Below are 24,599 nucleotides of genomic sequence, written 5' to 3' on the forward strand. Positions count from 1 at the left end.
ATAGGTTTAAAATGTAGAGGGAAGGATTTTCGTTGGACTGTGCTAGACCCCACCAACCTCCCTTCCTCTTAAATACCATGTTGCTTTGGACATAAAAGGAAGGTGAACAATGATGATTAAACACAAGGCAAAAAGAGAGAGACAGGGACATACAGGAGAAAGAAAACATGAAGGAGAGAAAAGAGGAGTTATGTTTGGAAACTGGAAGCCCAAACTAAACTAAGTTTCCCTTCCCTCACCTTGGACGCATACACACACACGCACGCACGCACATGCGCGCGCGCACACACACACACCACTTGCTCTGTCAACCAGCATTTACTGAATGCTTATGATGAGTAAAGCACTGTGATAGTGACAAAGGCAAATCTATTCACTCTGGGCCTCAGTTTCCTCATTGATAAAATGAGGAAGTTAAGGTAACTAAAGACGTTTAAAAAAATTATATACCACAGGCAATTACCAACATGTAACAAATGAGGAATACAGACAACTTGAACTGCACACATCCTGAAAAAGGAGCAAACTGAACTGGGAAATAAGGAAAGATTTGCTAGAAGATGACTGGTCAGAAAACAGGCCACTAAATAGATGAGGGCAGGTAGGCTAGAAAGCAAAACATCAGGAATATAGACAGAGAGATTAGAATGTACAAAGGTATATGAAGAGGAGAAGAAAGAGGATTAGGGACGGGAGGAGGGGAGAAAGTGATAACTAGACTCATATGAAGAAAATAATATCTTGAAGGAATAATATAATAGCTGTGTGCAGGATGCACTAAAGCACTGTGAGTGTTGGGTTTGAGGGTGGGTAGATGGGGGGGTTGGAGAAAAGCCAGGCCTGAAGGAGGAAGACCTGCTCCGAAGCTACAACACACGAAAGAGTCCAGAAGTGAGATGACAAGGGTCAGAATCAGGGCAGTTTCAATGCAAACTGGAAAGAAAAAATAAAAAGAAAGATACAGGACATATTAACAAGAATGATAGGACCTGCTAACTGCCAACTGATGTTACAGGTATTTTATGAACACCTTTTGCTAAAAGAAAAATTATTCAAAGGTTTGTTTTATTTATCTATACCTGACAAGCTGACCATCATGAATAAGTAATTAAGCTTTCCGTGTCTTATTCTTTCACACTTTAAAGTAATATATACGCAAAACTTGGGTGTGCTATGAAATTCTATGTGTATAATGAGATTAAAGGTCTTTGGATAAAACTTCATGTGTATAGTATATAGTCTTTATTAACAAAGTAACCAGAAAGCTCTTGACACAAAGACCACGTATCAAACATGATGTATAGTAAACTAAAATATGTAAATTGTTTGAATTAAAAAACAAAACAAAACAGCCTAACCAAACCAACCTCTAGAAATTCTGAGTAGTAGGAATTAGTAGTTCTCCCTCTCTAAACACTGCTGTAGATGCCATCATAATAACTACCATTTTTAAAAAGTCATCATTATGCCAAGCACTGTGCTACTGAATTCTCACAGCAGCATTATAAGTGTGATCCCCATTTTACAGATAAGAAAGCGAAAGCTCAGAGTGGTTAAGTAACTTATCTAAAGGTCACTGCAATAGTAAGGGAGAATGTTAGGTCCACCTGATTCCAAAAACAATACCTTTGCCCGTACTCTTCATATTAATGCACAGGGGAGTATAAACCAGGTTTGAAAACAGCTAGATTCAGGTAAATTCTAGCTATTGACCCTACTATAATAACAGAGAAAAGGACTGTCACTTACTTCATCATAAATTATTAAAATCCCAGGAAAAAGAACAAAATGCTAACAACTCCTCATTCTCCTCATCTGAGAAGCTCCCATATTTATTCTCTTGAAAAGTTCTTACATATGAGATGTAAAATTCTTATATTTATCCACCTGCTTATTTAATATGCATGATGACATTTCATCCATCCATCTATCCATCCATCCATCCATCCATCCACCATAGAGTCAGATGTCTATAGGACAAGGATGTGAATTGGGCATGCAATAAGTACTATCATTACATCCCCTGAATAACATCATGCCCCACTAAGTACTTAGTAACTATGATTACTTAAACATTAGCCTCAAGAGACAGGTGGGGCATATATGAAAGAACAATAGATGAAGAGTCAGAGCAAACTCGAGGACGGGGGTCATATCATATTTATCTTTGCTTCGTATCTTTAGTGAACCAAACTGTCCCCAAATTGTTAATACTATGGAATCTTGCTCAAGCTCCTTTATTTCCTTACAGCTTAGTTTCCTCATCTGTTAAGAGGTGATAATGATCTCTGCCCAGCCTATCTCACCCAGTAGCTATAAGGAATAAATGACATCATGTATGTCAAAGGGCAAGTAAATCCAAGTACTGAGAAAATAAGAAAGCACTATAATAAAGATTGTTGTTAGTCAATTCTTCCCACAGAATGGCCAAACCCTCACTATTGCCTTCATTTTTTCTAAAACCTCTAAAATCTAAAATTTAAGCTAACAACAGCATGATCCTCCCTTTCTGGGTCACAATGGGTTGGAAGATCTAATTTTATATTTCAGCTATGCCACAGAAATTCAGATTGATCAAGTCCTTTTTCAGCCTCTAAGGTCTTATGGGACAGTATCATATTTTTCTTTGATTATTCTTATACCATGCTCACAAATGGGTCACATTAAACCTGGGGGAAAAAAGGAAAAGAAAATTTGGCAATGGTGATCGTTTTATATAGGAACAGAATAAATGTCTAACTTTTACCAAGAAAAGTCATTTCTTATAATGGTCCAGTAGATATCTCCTTGCCTACTACACTCCTGCCTCAGTTGAGAAGTCAAATAAGAAATCACTTAGCAGCTACCAGGTCTGGTAAACAACTCATCAATCCTACCACTAACTGATTTTACATAAATTCTCAACTTTCACCAAACAGCATTTCAGCAAGGCAGTAATGAGTCCATAATTGTAATCATCAACTCCCGAGTAATATAATATGATCCAGAAGATAGAGGTCATTTGAAGACCAGAAAGAGGAATAAGAAGTGAAACTAAAGATAAACAGATGAACTCTAAGTCTTAATGAGAAAATTCAGCATGGTCTGCCACCCATCCGGCGTTTCTTCACAAGCAGACTCTGGGGATGGGTGATAGGTTTTTCCACTGTAGTTACAATTTCATTTCACAAGGTAAAAGGCTCTCCCATCCAAGTGCAATAGGAAAACAGAGAGCCTGTCTTTGTGAATTACTAAAACACAGTTTTTGATAGCCTATTTTGTCATGTCAGGTAGAAAGGCCACCCCACTCACTCCCTCTGCACCTGTCCACTGCTAGGGCAATAAGCCAGTACAATAAGAGGCGAAGTAGAAAAGACCAGCTGGGTACAAAATGGCCCACAACACAACGGCTTTTAGAAAAAGAGGTGTGTTTGCTTTTATTTTGGCTTTAGATATTTGATTTTTTGGCCTCATCTCCTGTAGAGTCTTGGGACAGAAACGGGGCATCAATTTCATTAATCTCCAGTGAGATGTGACCACAAGGAACAAAATTATTAAAAGAAAAAAAAGATAAAGAGGAACAAAATATATTAAGCAGATGGCTTTTTTTAAAAGTCCTTTCAAAAATGCTTCTTTAAGAAAAATGACCAGTCTGGATTCACAGTATGTAACTGATTTAATGGAACAAATCTGGGGTTTTTTAGAAGTCTTTTTTTCTTTTATTCCTAGATTAGAAGAGTGATTAGATATAGCTCAATTAATGCTGATGAATTTCTAAACAGACAAAACTGTCTTTTTCTCCTTTTAAAATAATAGCACAGAACTACCTAGAATGAATCTAGATTCTTAATTTTACCCCAATCCTTAATCAAAATAATATGAGGGAAAAAAATGTCCTCATTCAACATTTATTAAGTACCTACTAAATGTCAGTGGGCACTGTTAGGCCACAGGGGAAATGTCCAAAGCAGGCTACAACCACCCTAGCCTTCCAAGGACATGGAATTCACCTAAAACTCATAAGCAAGATCAAAAGTTACATTAAGAGGTCCTTTTCCTAGATTGCCATTTTGGCACTCTTCTCCTAATCTGACTTACTTCAGAGCATACTTAAATGGCTCCAAAAAAATGGGTGGTTTATCAGTACAGATTATCAGGGAAGTTAGACTACCAATCAGGAAAAGAAGTAAATTCTTTTCAGTGTAATTTTTTTAAAAAATAAATTTATTTATTTATTTTTGGCTTCATTGGGTCTTTGCTGCTGCATGCAGGCTTTCTCTAGCTGCGACGGGCAGGGGCTACTCTTCATTGCCGTGCGCAGGCTTCTCATTGCGGTGGCTTCTCCTGTTGAGGAGCACATGCTCTAGGCGCGTGGGCTTCAGCAGTTGGGGCTCCCGGGCTCTAGAGCGCAGGCTCAGTATTTGTGGTACCCGGGTTTAGTTGCTCCGCGGCACGTGGGATCCTCCTGGACCAGGGCTTGAACCCGTGCCCCCTGCATTGGCAGGCGGATTCTTAACCGCTGCACCACCAGGGAAGTCCCTTCAGTGTAATTTTGATTCTAGAAATATCAAGACAAGAATAGCTCCTAGCAGAACAACAGCTTGACATATAAAGTCTTGTTAGACAGTGCTTGCAGGAAAGCACTGGAGCAATAGCCAACTCCCTCCCAGTCCAATTAGAAGAAAGCCCTTAGGAGGTGCAAACCCTTCCCAGCCCTACTCCTGCTCATTAGCACTGGGGCTCGAACACAAGGCACCCCTGACTACTGTACACACCCTCTGGGATAATATGGTGTGTCGCATAGACCCAAACTGCTCAAGTGCAATTGATCCCTGCTGGTCTAAAAAAAACCTGTCTGCCCTTTATTTTCCAATTCCCACAATAATTCTTCACAAAATCCAACGGGACAACTTTGCAAGTTCTCCTGGCTTTCTAGAGTTTGAGAAAACTAAGCAGTAATTTAGAAAAGAATAGTGCTAACGACCACTCCCTATTTCAGACAAAACAGAGCTGTCCCATCAGGACCAATGATCTACTCTGTAATTAACAAAACAAAGCTCTCCCTTCCTGCATATTAGCATGCAACCAACTGTACTGATGCCCTAAGTTAACAGTACAATGAGACCTCATTTTTCTGAATCACAAACGGGTGGAGAGAAAGCAGATTTGAAAAAATCTGGTTTATATTATTCAATAGTTTTTATTAAAGAATAGGGCACTTAGCTGAGAAGCAGTGGTCATGATTTTAAAAATAAATAAAGCCACGGACCTGATATTCCTATAAGTTTGTAGTGACTACGTGAGCACATCAGCTTCCAGCGCGTGAGGAATGGCAATTTCCATTGCCACGGTAGGAATCATGAAAATAAACTTGAAATGAACACTGATCTCCACATCTATCAAAAGCTTACCCACCTCCAATGCCCAGTTCCCTAATCACTGCCAAACCAGAGATGACCTACGTTTTCTCAGAACACCAATGGTACTTCCTGAGCATAACACTCCAAGGGCACTCACCACACCTAGTAATGTGAGTGTTTTTGTATCAACTAGAGTTTTTTTTTTTAATTAATTAATTAATTAATTTTTGGCTGCATTGGGTCTTCGTTGCTGCGCCCAGGCTTTTCTCTAGCTGCGGTGAGAGGGGTCTACTCTTCGTTGCGGTGCGCGGGCTTATCATTGTGGTGGCTTCTCCTTGCGGAGCACGGGCTCTAGGCGCGTGGGCTTCAGTAGTTGTGGCACACAGCCTCAGCAGTTGTGGCTTACGGGCTCTAGAGCGCAGGCTCAGTAGTTGTGGTGCACGGGCTTAGTTGCTCCGCAGCATGTAGGATCTTCCCGGACCAGGTCTCGAACCCGTGTCCCCTGCATTGGCAGGCGGATTCTTAACCACTGCGCCACCAGGGAAGTCCTCAACTAGAGTTATTATTTGTTTCCCTGATAGCACCCAACAGAGCTTATCATACAAAGGAGAAACCCGGTAAATGCCATGATCTGCCATAAGGACTTTAGAAAGGATTCCACTGACTCTTCCCTCAAATTGAGAACACAGCAAATGACATATAAAAATAAGATATTTATGGATTTGCTGCCCTAACTTTTTTTTTCTTTTGCTGATAGCAGAAGAGGTGATTAGCCACCAACTGGGGTTCTATCTTCCTCTTGTTTTATTCCTCCTTGGTCCTTTAGGCAAATTGAGTAAATTTGGTTTAAACTGGGCCACAGAACTGACTGTTTAGCAATACCTTAAGAAAATATCTTTAGGGACTTCCCTGGTGGCGCAGTGGTTAAGAATCCACCTGCCAATGCAGGGGACACGGGTTCGAGCCCTGGTCCGGGAAGATACCATGTGCCACGGAGCAACTAAGCCTGTGCGTCACAACTACTGAGCCTGTGCTCTACAGCCCACAAGCCACAGCTACTGAGCCCACGTGCCACAACTATTGAAGCCCGCGTGCCTAGAGCCCGCGCTCTGCAACAAGAGAAGCCACTGCAATGAGGAGCCCGCGCACCGCAATGAGGAGCCCGCGCACCGCAACGAAGGGTAGTCCCCCCTCACTGCAACTAGAGAAAGCCTGAGTGCAGCAATGAAGACACAACACAGCCAAAATTAAAAATAAATTAATTTATAATAAATAAATAAATAAAATAAAAAACCTTTAAATGTACCTTTGATTTTATTTTTCTGTAGAAACACTCCAAAAGGGTCACAAAAAAAAGGGCTCTGAACATGTTTAAATGATTTATTTTAAAGGGAAAATTGTTTTAAAAAGCAATATTTCTAAAAGGCAGCAGCTGTTGAATCCCACCTTGTGTTCCCTCCTAATGCATTCAGAGTGACTCTTCAATCCATGTGAGGGGTGTGCCCCTCCCTCTCTGCCCCTCACCCCCAGAGGTGCTCTTCACGGACCAGAATTCCTCTCCACAGCCAACTGATGGCTGAGCTCCAGCCTCTCAAGGGGGGAGATGAGGCACAGAAGCGCTGACAAGCCCTCACCAGCAGCAGTGATGCAGAGCGCCAGAATAAACTCTGAAGCTGCTTCTCACGGTTGAAAGGATGAGGCACAAGCTGTTTTCTCACATCCTCTGGCTCTTAAGGTTACAACAAACCAGCCTCTGATCCAATTAAAGTCCCTATAGTTTATGTTTTCTCAGAGAAGGACAAAGCAAAGATGACCTGAGCTTGCTGGGACCATAACCAGCCATGTATGGTCTTGGTTGATAAATGAAGAGTTAAAATGATTAAAAATTTAAGTCCTGACTGCCACGAAATTGTTTATTCATGGTAAGGTGTTTCGGGCAGTTACAGCTGTACAACAGTAAATTGTCAACAACCGTTTCCCGAAGAAAAATTTCCATTATAGATCACAGATACGACAAGAAGCAGAGTGCAATGCTACTGGGAGATCAACATTCCAACTGATAGAGGATATGTTAGATGCAAGTCAAGAGGGCCTACCCTTTCTTGAAACCACTTTCAAGAAAAACGGTACTTTGAGGAGGAATACATTTACCCTAATTGCTGCATCTAATTAAAATGAGGTAATTTTAAAAATTTCAAATGCACTTTAAACTTGATGTAGGGCATAATTTAAAAATTAGATTTAAAAAAATATCATTAGGGCAGCAGGGTGAAGGCTAGCAGACAAGAAGGGGAAAAAACAGTTTAGCTCTCAGAAACCAGGAGGGAAATGGCAGTCTGTCAAAGTTATTATAGGGGGGACTTGTTTTTTTCCCTTCTTAAAGACCAGAACGTAACAACTTGGAACATCTGTGCCATTGTCTTTCCCAAACATCCCGATGTCAAGCACACTTCTTGTGTCAGTCTTCTCCCCAGCAGGAACCAGGTTGGTGAATCAGCAAAGTGTCAGCATCTTCAGAAAGCTGCCACTATTATTTTGAGTTAGCAAGAATAAAAGAAGAATAAGAGTTGTGTTTCCAGAAACAAAATAGGTGATTGCTGTATTAATACACAAGGTAACAGGTGACTATACAACTCTGTCAGGGATGTAGTATATCCTACAGGGAAAAGACTCAAGGTGCATTAGAAATGACACTGGACTGGAAATCAGGGGCCTGGAGTGCCAGCCTCAACCTCAACAGCTAGTGGTCCAACATCTAGACCTTAGACTTGTTACTAACTAAACAAATAAGGCCCTGGACTAAGTCAACTCTAAGGTCTGTTTGGATTCTGAAAAGCTACCATTCTTAGGTGAACTGAAATGTGAAGTCACAATTAGAACTCTTGGTTACTAACTCTGTGAGGACCAGTTAGTACCTTGAATAGGGCTATTTGTATGCTAGATACTCAATATGTTTACTGACGGATACTGCTTGAGCATCAGTGCAGCCTATGGTTCCTGGGGGTCTAGCACAGTGCCTGATAAGCACTCAAAGCCATGTCTACCAAATGAATTCATGAGACCCATACCAAGCTCACCCAGAGAGAAGCTAATTGACTAGGGTCCTCGTACAACCCAGAACCTCCCGGTGATGAGTATGGGGAATATACTCATCAATCTAGGGACTGACAGAAATTCTCAATACTGCCTAACATTCCATGAATTATCAGAAATGGCTTAAAAGATCACCCTTCAAGAAGCCTGCATTAAGATTATTCACTGATTTATTTCTATGAGAATTATCAGGCAGGAAAGAACCTAGTCAGACATGCTCTCAGGAGAGAGATTACCAGAAAGATGAAAATAACATGAAGCAGCAGCAGATTTCCCATGAATATCACTCAAGCAGACTAACTACATTTGTCTCTTACCTTCGGAAATCTATATTCAAACAGAACAACTATTGGAAGAGAATTTGCTTTAATGACCGTAACCCCAACCACAGGTACATCAAAAACCTTTTCCACTAAAGCTGTTTCACATCTGATAGCAAAGACAAAGTATAAAAAGGTTTAAGTCATGATTCAGCTTCAGTTAAAAGTAACATTTACTAAATACCTACTATGTATCAGAAACTGCTTAGCACTTATATGAACTCCTTTGATCCCCTCAATAACACTGAAAGGCAAAAGTTTATATATATGTATATATATATATATATGAATGTTTATATTTTTTTCCAGTAAATGCCATCTACGAATATACACAGTATCATTCCCACAGAAGAGTCTATAGCATTTAAGTCTTGAAAACAAGGTGACAACTGAATTCACAATTTTTAGATCCTTCGGTAATTTAATGTTCTATGCCCTTAAGTCTGTTAGACCTTAAGGTATCCAGGTCTGGTTACGTCCCAGTGACATAACTCATCTACTTTTGCAGATGAGAATACTAAGGGCTGGAGGGGCACCACATTTCATACAGGGAATCAAACTTAGACTGTCTGTTTAGGTCTAACGCTGTCAACAAATACTAAATGTTATTGTGCACCCAGCCTCTTTTAAGGAATTGGGAATATAGCAGTAGACAAAGTAGATAAAAATCCCTGTCTTCCTGGACATTCGAATGTGAGACTAGAGGAGGGTTCAACTCCACTGGGCCATCTGTTAGCAAAATGATGTGTAGATCAACAGATGTAAATCCTGTCTGGTTTTGCCTATATAATGGGCCCCCAAATCAAGATCCTGAAAAATTAATGCTGTTAATGTATGAACAGGATACATCACGATGAATTCTAACACTAATAAGAGCAAGTAGGACAATTAAGGGTTGCCCAAGATTTATTAATAGATAAAAACCAGACTTTCGAATGAGTAAAGAGCAGCGTGTGATTCAAGATGGGAGAAAATTAAAATGGAAATAGAAAACCAAACGTGACAGCAGACATCAGCAGAGACAGACAGGAGAAGAGAGTAAACAGCATTCCCCCACCACGTCTGCCTTCCTACTGAGGACAGATCTGAAAGGATATCTGTATTATCATGTCCAAGCAACCCGAGGAGAGACTGAACAGCATTCAGCTCTACCAGAAGGTGGTACAGGTCTGGCATGGTGGCCACCACGTGCATCTCCTGAATGATGTCATTTAGGTCCAGCTCAGATTCCATAAACCTAGGAAGGGAAAACAAGACAGCATTATTGAAAGGGAAGGGGTACAATCAGTACTGAGGAGCAAACAGCAACATAATCCAGACAGAGAGACAATCTGTCAAAGTGTCTACAACAGACCAACCAAGAAGTATGCTCGTCCAAAAATCATACTGTCACACAATTTCCTTGGGAAATCGATTTCCTCATTACAAAAATCAATCTCGGATTCAGATCTCACTACAGGGTTCCCCTTACTCGTGCAGTCACAAGTTGCCTTTTAGAGGCTTCGAAAGCATTTTGCAGCATCAGATGCTCTAACCGCCCACCAGTCCTGTGGATTAGCGACCATTACCCCTTGGAATGGCAATTCACTCTGTTGTCCTGAACATAGTTATCCTACTGATCCAAAAAGGGCTTCTCTTACCTACCACTTCAGATCAAGAGCCAATTATTCCCCTTACCTAAAGGAAAGTACAGGGATTCTGCTGCCATCCAGAAATACCTTCCCCTCCCCCACACCCCTTCCAATGAGCTGATTAAGAGAAAGATCCCAAAGTAAAGTCTGGCATCCTGTAATCACCACCATACCTTAAGTAGCAAGATACTTCACTCACATTTCCACACCTGAACCTTTCCGCAAACCTATGCCCAGGCACAAAGAACAGAACTGCTTTGCATTCACCTCTGCATGCCCTCCCCCAGTGTTTGACATAGAAGAAATGCCCGCTAAGCCTTTGATGAACAAGACAGGAAGGTTTGTTCTGAAAAGGAAATGAGCTAATCCATGTAAAGCAACTGAAAAAATAACTGGCTGAGAGGAATCAGTGGTTAAACACACTCTGGAGCCAGACTGCCTGGCTCTGAACCTCACTTCGCCACTTACTTAGCCTCTCTTTGCCTCAGTTTCTTCATCTGTATAATAAATGGGATAATAAAGTTACCTATCTCATAGGCTACTGTAAAAAGTAAATGAACAAATACACATAAAGCACTTAAAAAATGTCTGACATGCAAAAAGCACTGTACATTTGCTCTCATTTCTATTACTACTACTAACACATATAATATGTCTATCTTCCCTTCCAGAAAGTAAGCTTCTTAAAGACAGGAATTATATCTTTTGTCTCTATGTATCCACAGATGCCTGCTTAACTGAATTGAGGCCACAAAGAAAAGGAACATAAGCAGGGACTCCTGAACCTCCAGATGCTGAGGAGCTGGGCAAATACCACCTCCCCAGAACTCTGGAGATTCTGTAAGAACAAAATCTGGAGACTGTAATTTTTTAAAACATGTCCATAATTTAGACAATATCTTACCACTGTTTTTCTCCATTACCATTTTTAATCATAACATTTATGTAGTTTTTTCTGATTATAAAACACCACTTTTTGTAGAAAACTGGGAAAAGGAAAGAAGAGCCCTCAAAAAGTAAACCGAAATCATCTATGATCTTATTAACCAGAAATAACCATTGATAATACTCTGGTATGTTTAAGTCATTTTTCTCAACTCATAGCCTTCCCCCTGCCTAAAAGTAGCCTACACAGTATACAGTTCTATATATAATTTTTGCTGTTGTTGTTAACATAGTCTGAACAATTCCTCTTATCATTAAACATTCTTCTACAGCAGGAAAAGCCAGTATCCAATAGGGCTGTCAGTCCTTCTTCTCCCTTGGCAAAATCCCTCACTGAGCACAGCATCTCCCCCGCTGAGGCCAGACATGGCTTCAGAATCCTTCTCAACATAGTGTTCCAAGAAAAGACTACCAATCAATCATGGAGAGGGAACAGATTAGGCCTATCTGAAAGTCCTATTCTAAATAATACATTTTAAAAAGCTACATGGTGTTTCCTTGTATAGATGTTCCATAATTTATTTTACCAATCCCCCTTTGTCAGACACTCAGATGGTTTCCAATTTTTTCCTTTATAACAAATGGCACTAAGATGCATGTATTCATAACTATCGTGTGAGGATAATTCCCAGGAAGGAAAGTACCAAGTCAAAGAGTATGCATAATTTAACAGGTTTTGATATATTCTGCCAGAAAGGCACCAATAGTGTATGAACTCCCTGTTTCCCCTCACCCTCTTCAAAAAAAGTATTATCTATTTAAAATCTCCTAATTGAGATGGGAAATGTAACTTTTTTAAATTTTGCTTTTCTGATACCACCATGGTAAAAATTGTGTTAATGTTTACTAGCTATTTGTATTTCTTCTTTGCCCATTTTTATATCCGGGTGTTCATTTTATTATTGATTTATAAGCACTCTATATATTAATGAAATTAATCTCTGTGATATATTGCAAAAAAAAAAAACCCAGAGAAAAATATTTGTCCTTTAACTTGTACATTGTGCTTTTTGACATAAAGGCTTTTAATTACCTTTGCCTTATGAACTCTATTTTACCTGTATGCTGAGCAAGGTTTTTTCTATGCTAAGATCAGATATATGGTGTACTTTTATGTTTATACATTTTTAAATGTTTAGGAGTAACAAAACTAAAATTTATTTCAGTGTATAATATAGGGCAAAGATCTAACTTTATACTCTGCAAATGTCTGGCCAATTGCTCCAATACTATAATCTATCTCTTTTCCACAAATTTGAAGAAATGCCACCTCTATCATACACTAAATTTTAATGTGTACTCTAATCTGTTTATGGGCTTTTCACTCCATTTCATTGATTTGTCTGCAAATTCCTGAGCCAGGACCATACTTGCATAGTGTTACAATATATTTTATATCTGTTACTGCAAAACACTCCTATGTTAGCTTTCTTTTTGAATGCTTCCTTGTCTATTCTCACCTGCTTATTATTCCAAGTAAACTTCAAAATTATTTTTGTCAGACCCCCCCCCATACCACTTTTTTTTTTAAGTCTCCTTCCACAGTGCTTACAAATAGATTACCTTTTAAATCACTAGTTCCCCATCACCTAAAGTGTGGAAACCAAATCAGAATCATGACATGGAAGGGCTGGTGCAGACTTCAGATATTCCACGGGGCAGTAGATCTGTTTAATCTTTGAATCTAATGGGCTCAGCAAACCTCTAAGGCTTATTTGCCTTACATGGGTAGTATAAAACAAAACAAAACAAAAAATCTGATTTCTTGAGAGTAACTTGACAAAAGATTTTTGCAGCTCACTGGGAAGAATTAGCAAGGGAGACTGGGCACTAACTAGTAATAAACAAAATCATCTTGCATACAAGGAAGAGATTTGGGGACTTGAGTGATAATTAGTGAATGAATGTCAGCCTGGAGAGAAGCTTCTGGTGGTATCCTGCAGGGCTCCCTCCTTAGGTCTGTTTAGATCAACTATATTATTTTATTGTTATGTTTTGATCAACAACTTGGGTGAAGATATATAAAAGGCAAACTTAACAAATGTCATACAACACAAAGCTTATAGTGAACACAGCAGCTGACAGAATCAATTCAAAAAGTTTCTGACAGGCAATGATGATGGGCCAAATCTAACAGGAGAAAAATTACCTAGGGTCTACGTGGAGAACGCATTGAACCAAAAAGTCAAGTACAAATACATGGGGCAGGAAAGATACAGTGTAGTAAGAGGACATGTGTAGAAAGGACCTGATGGTTTTACTCAACTGTAACCACAATACAAATCAGACCACCAAACAGTTCTGCCAGGACAGAGACTATTTCTCAGTCATCTCTGGACACCTAGCACTGGGCACACTCCCTGGTCCACTGCAGAAGTTCAGCAGATGCCTTCCAAATGAAGGAGCAGAGGAAAGTAGCTGCCACCAATGCTGTTATGGTTTTAGGCTGCTTAAAAGAAGACAAGATAGTTATGCTGATTAGATGACCATAAAAGTCTGTGACATCTGTTATGGGAACCATACTTTAGGAGGGATATGGAAACTAATTTGGGGAAGCAACTGAGGTTATAAGGAGTCTAGATATCCTCTCACAGGAGGATTTGTTGAAATTCTTTTTCATTCGGAGTTGAAATCTTAAAGAGTCAGAGCTGCCAAATGATGAAATAAGTTTCTCTGGGAAGTTAGATCTTTGTCACTGGGGGTAATTAATAAAAGGTGATATAAAAAAATCAATGATGAGAAGGGAGAAAGGGACTGTACCTTTCAGTCCGCTCCAACTTTGAAATCCTTCTTCCAAATATGCAATCTTAATCAAATATCTTTAAGTTTAGAAAGTCAGAAAATTATCACAACAAAACGAGCAGAAAGTCAACTGTGAGCAGGGAAACAGCATAAAAATACCACTGGGGTCCCATGTGACATGAGTAACGAGATATAGTGGGAAATGCCTGGACGTAGGAATGAAATTGACCTGGGTTACACCCCAGCAACATTATTTACTGGCTGTGTAACCATTAGCAGTGTGTCAATAAGTATGTATGGGCACATACTAGGTGCCAGTCACTGTGCTAGGTACTGAGGATATAACAGATAGCAAAATAATCCCAGTTGCCGTCCTCACCGAACTCCTAGCCTAGCACAAATATAAATAATCTATTACATACAATTCATTGTAAGGATATCCAGCGTTGCCCAAGAAAATTGCCATTGGAACACAGAGCACTGGGCTCCAGCCTTGTCAAGGGAGACAGAATATTAACTAACCTATCTCTAAAACTCAACTTCCTTGATCTTCCTATCTGAATTATAGTGAGGATTAAAAGAGATAATAAAATGCCTAACAAGTGTTGGCATGTAGTAGTCAATGAATCTAGATACCCTCAAGTTTGCTACACTATAACAAAGAAAATTCTCTTTTTGCTGACAAAAGTCCAAGCCTACTCATTTAAAATCACACACTACAGTATTTGCACACGGCTGCCTAGGGATTAGGTGTACCTTCAGCAACAGATGACTCACAGCTGGGGGGAGAGAATCGAGCTAGAGGTCAACGGGAAAGCAATAGAGCAACATATCAAAACAGTAACCCAGGCTGAGATGGGGTCACTGATTCCATCTGGTAGGATGGAGAATATTCTGCTAGCTTGCCCATGTACATTTGCTTCAGACCAGCAGGATGTTCTCCCTCAACCACAAAAGTGAATTTTAGCAAGTGATCAGCAATGTTCAAAAACACTATAAGAACAACAGAAGCCAACGAGTCCTCCTGCAATCACAAAACCAGCTATAAGTGCACAGACAACATGATGCTTCCTTCACCTGGCTAAATCAGCAGTTCTCAAAGTGTGGTCCTGGGACTGCAGGTGGTGGCTGGAGATCCTTTCAGGGGTTTATAAGATCAAAACTATTTTTACAACAACTCCAAAACATTATTTGCCTTTTTCACTCTCATTCTCTCAGGAGTGTATGGTGGAGTTTCTCAGACAACTATACAACAATGTGATGATACCATTGCCCTAATGGCTAATGAAATGTGTACTTGAATATTCTAGAATTTTCTTAGATAAGTACTTTGGGGTACTCAATAATTTAAGGGCGCAAAGGGATCCCGAGACTAAAAAATTTGAGGACCACTAAACTAAATAATTCTGCCCCTGCAAAAATGAAGAGAGAAACTACTAAAGGACTTACTAGGGAAACAGCACACTCTACCAGATGTGATGTTTGGGAGAAAGATCACACAGTGCAAAGTAGAGGCTGCATAAGAGAAGTGTCAATTGAATCTGAAATGCAGCCAAATGAAGAGAGGCATTTTTTGGTATGCAATCAAAATGACAATTGCATATATGGGAAAATAAATTTGAATGTTTCTGATCTCAACCGGAAAGTTTCATTCAAATATGCTCTAGCAATTTTCATTTTAATTGCACCTTGCTGGTCTAGAGAATTATAAAAGACACTGCACCAATAAGAATTCAAGAACTCAAGGTTAAAACACAATGTAGTTTCCTAACTGCTTTTGGACGTAAAAAAAAAAAAAATGTTCTTTATGTATAATTTCAATTTTCAAATGTTTAGATTTTAAAACTAAAATAGTATATAAATTTTGTGTGAATGGAAAACACTGTTGATATTTTTAAATAAAACAACATTTTCTTAAAACCAGTTCATGAATTGTAACAATATAGCATCTGTCGTACCTAAGATGTAGATGGTGAACATAAGCTGCAGAAACTCGCTGCTCTAAAATGACAAGTATACCTACCAAGCGGGCAAAGGTAATACTGCCATTCCAAGAAGTAAATTGGATTTCTTAAATTTCCAGTGTCATCAACTTGTGGCATAGCTGCCTCATAATGTATCCTTGGGTTCCGAGCAATAGGGATGTAGTAAATATGACATCAACTATATAAGATCTCTCTTGTTTACTGAGTGCCTACAGTATGGCAGGTACCGTGCTAGGTACTACAGAGACAAACAATACACACCAACTAAAAGGAACACAGAGTCTAATGCAGGAAGGCCGCTGAGTAAAGAAATAACAATAAAACAAATGGCAAAGATGTTGAGAGATCAAATTCATTGTGGGCAAGAACGTAGGGAAAGAGACCTGCTGGTGACAGAACTAAAGGATATGGTGGGGAATTTGGCAGTAGCTATCAAAGTTTAAAACGCACATGCCCTTCAATCTGGGAATTCAACATTTAGATGTGTATCCTATAGAAATACATGTACACTAAGACACATGTACACAGAGGTTCACTACAGCATTGTTCATAAAAACCAATATTTAAAATAACCAAATGTCCATCTATAGAAACATAATAAATGAATCATGGTATCTCCAAACCATGAAATGCTAGGCACCAGGCACAAAATATAAGGTAAATATGCATGCACCAACATTGAAAGATCTTCCGTTATGTGACCAAAAAAATCAAGGTGCAGAATATGTACAGTATGATTTAGGTAGGAGAAAAATATTTGCATATTTATATATATGTAAATAAGTGTACAGAAAACAATCAAAAAGGATACTCACAGAAGTGTTCACAGGCGCTATCTCTAAGTAGAGGAATGGAAAGGGGATCAGTGCAGTGAAGGACAGCTTTCATTTTTCATTCTACTATGCACTATTGGTATTTTTTACGATGACAATCTATCCATGTATTACTTATATAATCAAACACACACACACACACACACACACACACACACACACACACACACAGCAGTATGACAAGTGCAATTACTGCTGCATGACAGAGGTCAGCACAAAAACTGATAGGACTCTGGTGTGGGGAAAGCTGAGCTCTGATCTAGCTACTCCTACTGTCAAAGGGGGCTGTGGCCCAAGTCCAGTAACCGGGTTCTCCCCTCTCCACCTCCTCATCCACAGTACAGAGAGAATGTAGTGGACCACATTAGCCTTACCAAGTTGCCATGACAACAGGATGCCCTCTGATAACTCTGTGCCTTTGTTCCTGCTAGTCACATTGCCTGGCATGCCTTTCCATGTTTTCTGCCTAACTAAAATCAAAATCATTCTTCAAGGCCCAGCTCAAATACCACCTCTTCTGTGAAGTCTTCAATAGCCCCTGATGTGGTATTCACTGCTTCTCCTCTTTGCTCCCACAGTTCTTTGCTTGTATTTCTTTTAAAGTATACTTCCTTCTACCATGCATTTATAGTCAGTCTCCCTAGTAACCTTTAAACTTGAGTGCAAAGACTATACTATTCAACTCCTAATTGCCTAGGGGCCTTAGGCATATTAAGATTCATTAAAAGTGTATGTCCTAGGAGGGAGGGAGGAAGGGAGGAAAAGAGAGATTTAGGACATTAAAATCTGTATAAATATGAAAATCCATTTACTTAGGATTCAAAACTGATGCAAAGTTATCAGACTCCTCATTATAGCACTTCACAGTGCACTGAGGAGCTGGTGTAGTAACAACCATATTAACTATCATTTCATGAGCACTTACTATGTGCCAGATACTGAGCTAAACACTTGCCATTATTCTCATTTATTCTTCACAACCACCCTGTGAGGAAGGTACTATTTCTTTATACAGATGAGACACCTGAGGCTAAGAAAGGAGAAATGACTTACTCAAGGTCATGTGGGAGTCACACCCATATTTGTCTAACCCCAAAGCCTTTGACATTTCTCAACAGTAAAGCTATCACTAATGGCAGCCATGGTCAGTCTTCCTGGGGCCTTGAGAAGAGTAATGCAAAAAAGAGTTAACATAACAGGCCTGATCCTTAGAAGGGCCTGGTCCTAGGCTGGCAGCTGGGAACCTGGCTTTTGAAACAATTCCTAAGTGATAAGGTTGCTTTGCCCATCTGCAAACATCTGCTTTCCTTCTGTGAGTCTGGAATTTTGGTAGCTGTTGCTGGCAGAGAATGCTATGATCTGTCTTCAATAAATACCCTGGTCTCAGAGTCTCAAATGGGCTTTCCTAACAGAAACACTGCACATGTGATGATGTATTTCACTGCTGGAAAAAGGAGCAGGTCTGTTGACCCCTCCCAGTGGAAGGGAGAAAACACAGGAAGCCTGTACATGAATTTCTCCAAACTGCCTGATGTGTCTTTTCCCCTTGCTGATCATATTGTGTATCCTTGAGTACCACTGACTCCGAGTCCTGTGAGTACTTTTAGTGATTTCCCAAACATGTGGGTCATCCTGGGAACACAAAATACACAAAGAGCAAAACAAAATAGCAAACAAAACATCTCAGAGGAGAAAGGGCAAAAACAGCAAAACAGAGACTTACTTCTCTGGATTGTCTGGAAACTTGATCCGCAACTCTTGGTTTTTGTATGATCTTTTTTCAAATGTAAGGATCATCTTCTTCACTGAGCTTTCATCCAATGGTTCTTCCTGGGGTAAAGAGACAAATGCAACAATTTCAGTCCAAAGGGATTTCTTATTCACTAATCACTACTTCTTTCCCGTGGCTCTTACATGCCATTCTGCCCCTCACCTTTCTGGATTAACTGTACAGTAAATACTTTACCTCCCCCATTAGAATGAGGGTTAAGGGTGTACATCACATGCTACTTTGTATCATCACTCTGTGTGTCTCACATCTAGCACAGGAAGTTCAACTTAAGGTATTAAAGACTCACTCATTCAACAAATATTTCTTGAGCATACCGTATGGCATGGAGTAAGCAACGATACTAAATGAATATTGTTTAATATTTATTTCGTCCTTCTCTTCTGTTGTACAGGTAAGATAACATTTAGAAGTTTAAAGAACTTGTTCAAGGTCAAACCCTGAGTCAGTGGCAGTGCCCCTCAATCTTTTCCCTACACCGGGGGTCAGCAAACTATGGTCCATACGTCAAATTCAACTTATAGCCTATTTTTGTACACCCATAAGAATGGTTGTTAATTAGCAATAGTCACTGCTTTGTGTTTCTTATATTATACATTACTGTATCTAGTCCTTACTAGCTACTAGGAAGGGTATCAGACAGGTACCTGGAATCCCGATACAGCAACAAGAATTTAGTAACCTCGCTCAGAGGAAGCATAAAAAAACTAGCAGACCATACAGAATATTCTTACTTCATACACTGGAATAATACCTACAAAGGTAAATAAAGTGAATTTTTGAAAACAGAATCATTCGCCCCCCCCCAAAAAAAAATCTACACTAAAGTTTCAGAAATGTTTTTTCCTCAGTTTAGTTCCCAGTTTAAAGTAATGTGCTGCAGTGCACTCTGCCTCTCTAACACTCTCCCAACTCCTAGCTTCGTAACTTTGTAGTCACTGACCAAAACTCACACCTAAAAGCAATAAAGAAACTGCTATTAAGAGAACCAGAAGGGCTTCCCTGGTGGCGCAGTGGTTGAGAGTCTGCCTGCTGATGCAGGGGACGCGGGTTTGTGCCCTGGTCCGGGAAGATCCCACATGCCGCGGAGCGGCTGGGCCCGTAAGCCATGGCCTCTAAGCCTGTGCGTCTGGAGCCTGTGCTCCGCAACGGGAGAGGCCAAAACAGTGAGAGGCCCGCGTACCGCAAAAAAAAAAAAAAAAATGGAGAACCAGAAATAGATCCTTTTGGAAATCACTGAATCATCTCATAATTTTTTAAGTACCTAAAAATGTTAGCTATGAAAGCACTGAATCATCTCATAATTTTTTAAGTACCTAAAAATGTTAGCTATTAAATTTAGATTTTGGCATATTGAGGTTCTTTTTTAAATTTACTTATTTTATTTTTGGCTGTGTTGGGTCTTCATTGCTGCGTGCGGGTTTTCTCTAGTTGCGGCGAGCGTGGGTTACTCTTTGTTGCGGAGCACAGGCTCTAGGTGCACAGGCCTCAGTAGTTGTGGCTCGCAGGTTCTAAAGCGCAGGCTCAGCAGTTGTGGAGCACGGGCCCAGTTGCTCCGTGGCATCTTTTCGGACCAGGGCTCGAACCCATGTCCCCTGCATTGGCAGGCGGATTCTTAACCACTGCGCCACCAGGGAAGCCCCGACATATTGAGTTTTAAGTGGGAGATACCTATACATTCATTTTGGGCATGACACCTTTCTTAGATTTTATCAATGACTCCTGGACCCTGAGGTACTCTGTTGGAACCCCACCCGCTCCCCAGTGTCTACAGCTTTAAGGAGAGGTACCCTGACTTGGTAAAAAAACTGAAGTCAGCGCCCGGACTCAGTCAGGACTCAGAGCTTAGCTTCACTACTTACTACCCACGTGGCAATGTTACTTTGCTGAATATAATCTTCAAACCCTCACCAAGTCTAATTGATTCTACCTCATAAGTGAATTCATCCACTTGGCATTTAGAATAAAGTCCCAAATCCTTCACATGACCTGTATAAGGAAGGCCTGGCAGGATTTGGCCCAGTAATCTCTCCAACCCCAAACCTCTGTTAGTGGCCCATGTCTGCTTATTCACTGTTGACTCTCCAGTGCCCATGATAGGGCCTGGCACACAGGAGACATCCAATGAAGATCTGTTGAAGGAAGGAAGGAAGGCAGGGAGAAAGGGGAAAACTACTTTAGGTCATCATAGAGATGACCTAAAGACATGAGGTACCTAAAATTGTTTTATAAACTGTATGACACTCTATTAATATAAGCTGTTATTTGTAACTATTAGCATGATTGTTAACGTAGCCAACTTATCACTGGGATTTAACTAAAATAATTTAAATTGCTAGGAAAGGGTTAAATCACTTTCAAGCAATCTCAGTACCTACAGCTTTTCTTTCCCTTAGCTAACATCCTGCCAACCCTGTAGGAAAAAACTTTATTAGTGTTAATAATACAGCTCTCACAGGATTCCCAAAGTCTTAGCCTCTCCAGGGTTTGGCCTTCCCTCCTTTAATTTCTCTCCAACACTGGGGGAAAACCGAATTATCAGTCTTAGTCATCAGCCACAGCGGTATCTCTAATAGCTCAACGTCAGAAACCAGAGGGAGATTTCAGAAAGATGAATGCTGGTGATGTAGCACAAAAAGGACAATAATATTTTACAAGTTCACCTGACTTTACAGGGGCAAACATCACTTGTTTTTCATCAAATGGGACTTTGGTGGCAGTGAGAAAATAACTCCTGGACTTGTGGCCTTCCATGCGTCATTTTTACAAAGCGACCTCTTTTTCCCTATCCCTTAACAGAAGGGCTGGTCCCACATCCCATTTCTGTCTTCCAGGCTAGAAACCTTATACCCATGACAGCTACTATCCTAATCCTCCAGTACCAGCCTTGCCCGGCACGGGAATTATACCTGCCAATTAACTGCTGCTGCAGGGCTAACAGACTGATCAGAAGCTAGTAAGGAGTGAGGGAGAGAGGGAGGATGTGCTACACACACTGTTTGTCTAAGGCTGGCAGGGCTGCTGCCCTCAGAGAGGAAATCCAAGACTGTTTCTCACCACAGATTTCCAAAGTGTCACCATCTCTTAGGGGCAGACCACCGAATTACCACTGGTAGAAATCCTAATGAGGAGAGAGTTACTGTCATAACACAATAAAGACCTTTTTGGAATATGAATCAATTTTTTTTTCTTCTCAGATTCACACTCCAGCTTCATTTTTTAAATCCAAACTTAGCATCAAGTCTTTAAGGGAACCAAAAAACAGCTGGCTCTTAAGAATCTAATTCATACTGAACAAAATGTCAGAGTGAAATTACATACAAGTTAACACTTAAGGATTTAAAGAGACACAAAGGTAAGGTCACATTATTTTTAATCACTGATATTTTACCTCTATTCTTTTCGGCTTCATTCATTTATTCATTCAATAAATACTTGTTAAGGGCCTACACCAAGTTCTAGGCATTGCTCTGAATGCTAGAGATACAGCTGTGAACAAAACAGAGCCAGTCCCTGTTTTCAACAGAGGTTGGGGAGAGGACAACAAATGAGTAAAATAACAAACAGGAATTTCAGATCATGATAAGTGCTGTGAAGACAGTATACAGAATAAAGTGATAAGAGAATAAGAGAACGACTTGCAGGGCTACCTCAGAGACAGGAACGACTTCCCTGAGGAAGAAACACCTGAACTGAGACCTGAATGAGAAGAAACCAGTCATGTAAAAAGCATCAGGGGAAGAAAAGCATGCCAGCAGAGGACACAGAAGTAAAAAGGTTCAGAGACAGGAGTCAGTGCAAAGGCCCTAAGGCACCTTGAGGAACAGCAAATAGAAAGGGCCTTGGGTATCTCTTTCCCTAAACCATATTTTTTCAGTCACATCTAAATACCTAATCCCCTAACTGCGCCTTTAATTTCTTCAACTTCGTTGCTTTGCGAAGGCCATCTCAACTGCCTGAAAAGCCCTTCCTCCACTTGTTTGACAAAATTCTACTCCTCTTTCAAAGACTATTGACTGTACTTAAAAATGAGTGCCCTCTATGTGTCCTCAGTACTGGCTAGGAAGCCTCTCTGACCCTCCTCAGTCCATACTAATTGCCCCACAGTTCAGTGCTTGGGCCTCGATTATAATATATAATCCAGAATAATTTAAAAACTCTATCTGTAATGTTCTTTACAGTTTGTAAGATGCTTTCCCAACTCCATTATTCCACTTAACCTTCATGTCAACACTGTGAAATAAGTATTCTTAACCCCATTTTACAGATTAAGCTGGGAAGTTCAGGGAAATTAAGCATTTAGCACTGAATTACACTCTACAGATGCTGTGTCAGGGCCGAGCATCTGAGCTCCAAGCCCAGCTCTGCCACCTTACCTCTTCCTCTTCCTCCTCACCCTCTCTGTCAATGATTTGAAGCAGCCGTTTTTTGTCATCATCTGCTTCTTCTACCACAGTCATTTCCTCCTCCCGAAAGCGGCCACGCTCTCGAGTACCAGCTTGTCTCCGACGCATCTTCAGCTCTTCCTCTTCATCATCCCGGGGACGTTTTGTGCCCCTGTTGGGCTAAGGAAGAGAAAAAAGAAACACAGGATTTGAGAGCTGGAAAATATGTATAAGGGCATACATACCAAGCATTCTAAAAGTTTTCGGAATTCCCTGACTGAAAAACACCAGAGCATACAATTTCTCCCACAGAATGAAGTAAAGCTCTAAGTGGTTATTTCTCAGACCTGCAACGATTCTATAAATACATGATTACAGTCACCTACAAGGTAGCTGGTTTTTGTTACAAGTATTTTTCAATATGTAAAGTTTAGCACTTCACAGAAGTTCCTGTATATACAGAAATCACGGGGAACAAGGCTACTTTGAGAAGGGAACGCTGGGTTAAGATCAATTTACTAGTTAGGATTCAGTCCCCAACACCAATCCCTTAGTACCTGGTTTTAATTCAGATTTAAAAAAGATTATAGTCACTCACAAGTAATTCAAACAGAGAATATTACATACACAACTTCCAAGGGTCTACAACATTCTAAATTCCTACTTTCCAGCAGAGTAGAGTAAGGCCCAGAGGTCAAGTATTACCCAAGGTCACAAAGCCAGGAGCAGCACTGAAAATAGAACGGCACTTCCGGACTCCTAGTCCAGGGCTTTTCCCACCGCACTGTTAGGGTCTCATTCTCCCTCTGACAATGCAATCCATGGAGGAGTTTTTACAATTGCTTGCCATTCAGCTGGAATAAAACAGGGCACTACTGAAATGGGCCTCAGAACTGAGGAAAAAGAGCACCGCACTAGATATCAAACAGCCCAATATCTCCATTCAGCTCGAGTTACTACTGTGCAACTTTGGGCACATCATTTAACCTCTCTAAGCCTTACTTTCCTCATCTGCAAGTGGAGATTATCATCCTTTTCTCCCTGTGAACTTCAGAAAAGATGTTTTTGTGTGTATTTAAAAAATTTTTTTCAGCTTTATTGGGATATAACTGACATATAATTTGTGCAAGTTTAAGGTGCACAACATGATGATTTGATTCATATATATTTTGTGAAATGATACCACAATAAGGTTAGTTAATACCTCTATCACCTCACATAATTACCTTTCCCCACCACCACTGATGGTGAGAACATTTACGATCTCAGCAACTTTCAAGTATACGATACAGTATTATTAACTACAGTCACTCTGCTATACATTAGGTCCCCAGACCTTATTTACCTTATAACTGGAAGTTTGTCCCAAACGGTGGCAAACTGTAGTGAAAGAACAGTAAACTATAACAATACTAAACAAATATATAAAATTATTACTATGAGTTAATTAATCCAAATGATTCTGTCTTCCCCAACACAAAACATTTGTGTTAGGCTCTTCAACGAGCTTTTCTTTACCTGTTACAATAACTGCACA

At 40.1% G+C, this 24,599-nt stretch overlaps 1 protein-coding gene across 2 annotated transcripts in view; it reads right to left on the reverse strand.

The window, feature by feature from the left end:
- CTNNBL1 (catenin beta like 1) overlaps positions 1-24,599 on the reverse strand; it is a 165,022-nt gene that overhangs the window by 112,538 nt on the left and 27,885 nt on the right. The window contains exons 2-4 of one of the 2 annotated variants that reach the window (XM_079944290.1): positions 23,054-23,242; positions 18,612-18,718; positions 9,848-9,989 (exon numbers count right to left, since the gene is read on the reverse strand). In XM_079944290.1, the coding sequence (XP_079800416.1) occupies positions 9,848-9,989; positions 18,612-18,718; positions 23,054-23,242 (438 nt within the window). Of the gene's footprint in view, positions 1-9,847; positions 9,990-18,611; positions 18,719-19,324; positions 19,407-23,053; positions 23,243-24,599 lie in introns of those variants that run through there. The other variant, XM_079944291.1, reaches the window with a different exon arrangement.

This window comes from Stenella coeruleoalba, assembly GCF_951394435.1.
Source record: "Stenella coeruleoalba genome assembly, chromosome: 15".
NCBI lineage: Eukaryota > Metazoa > Chordata > Mammalia > Artiodactyla > Delphinidae > Stenella > Stenella coeruleoalba.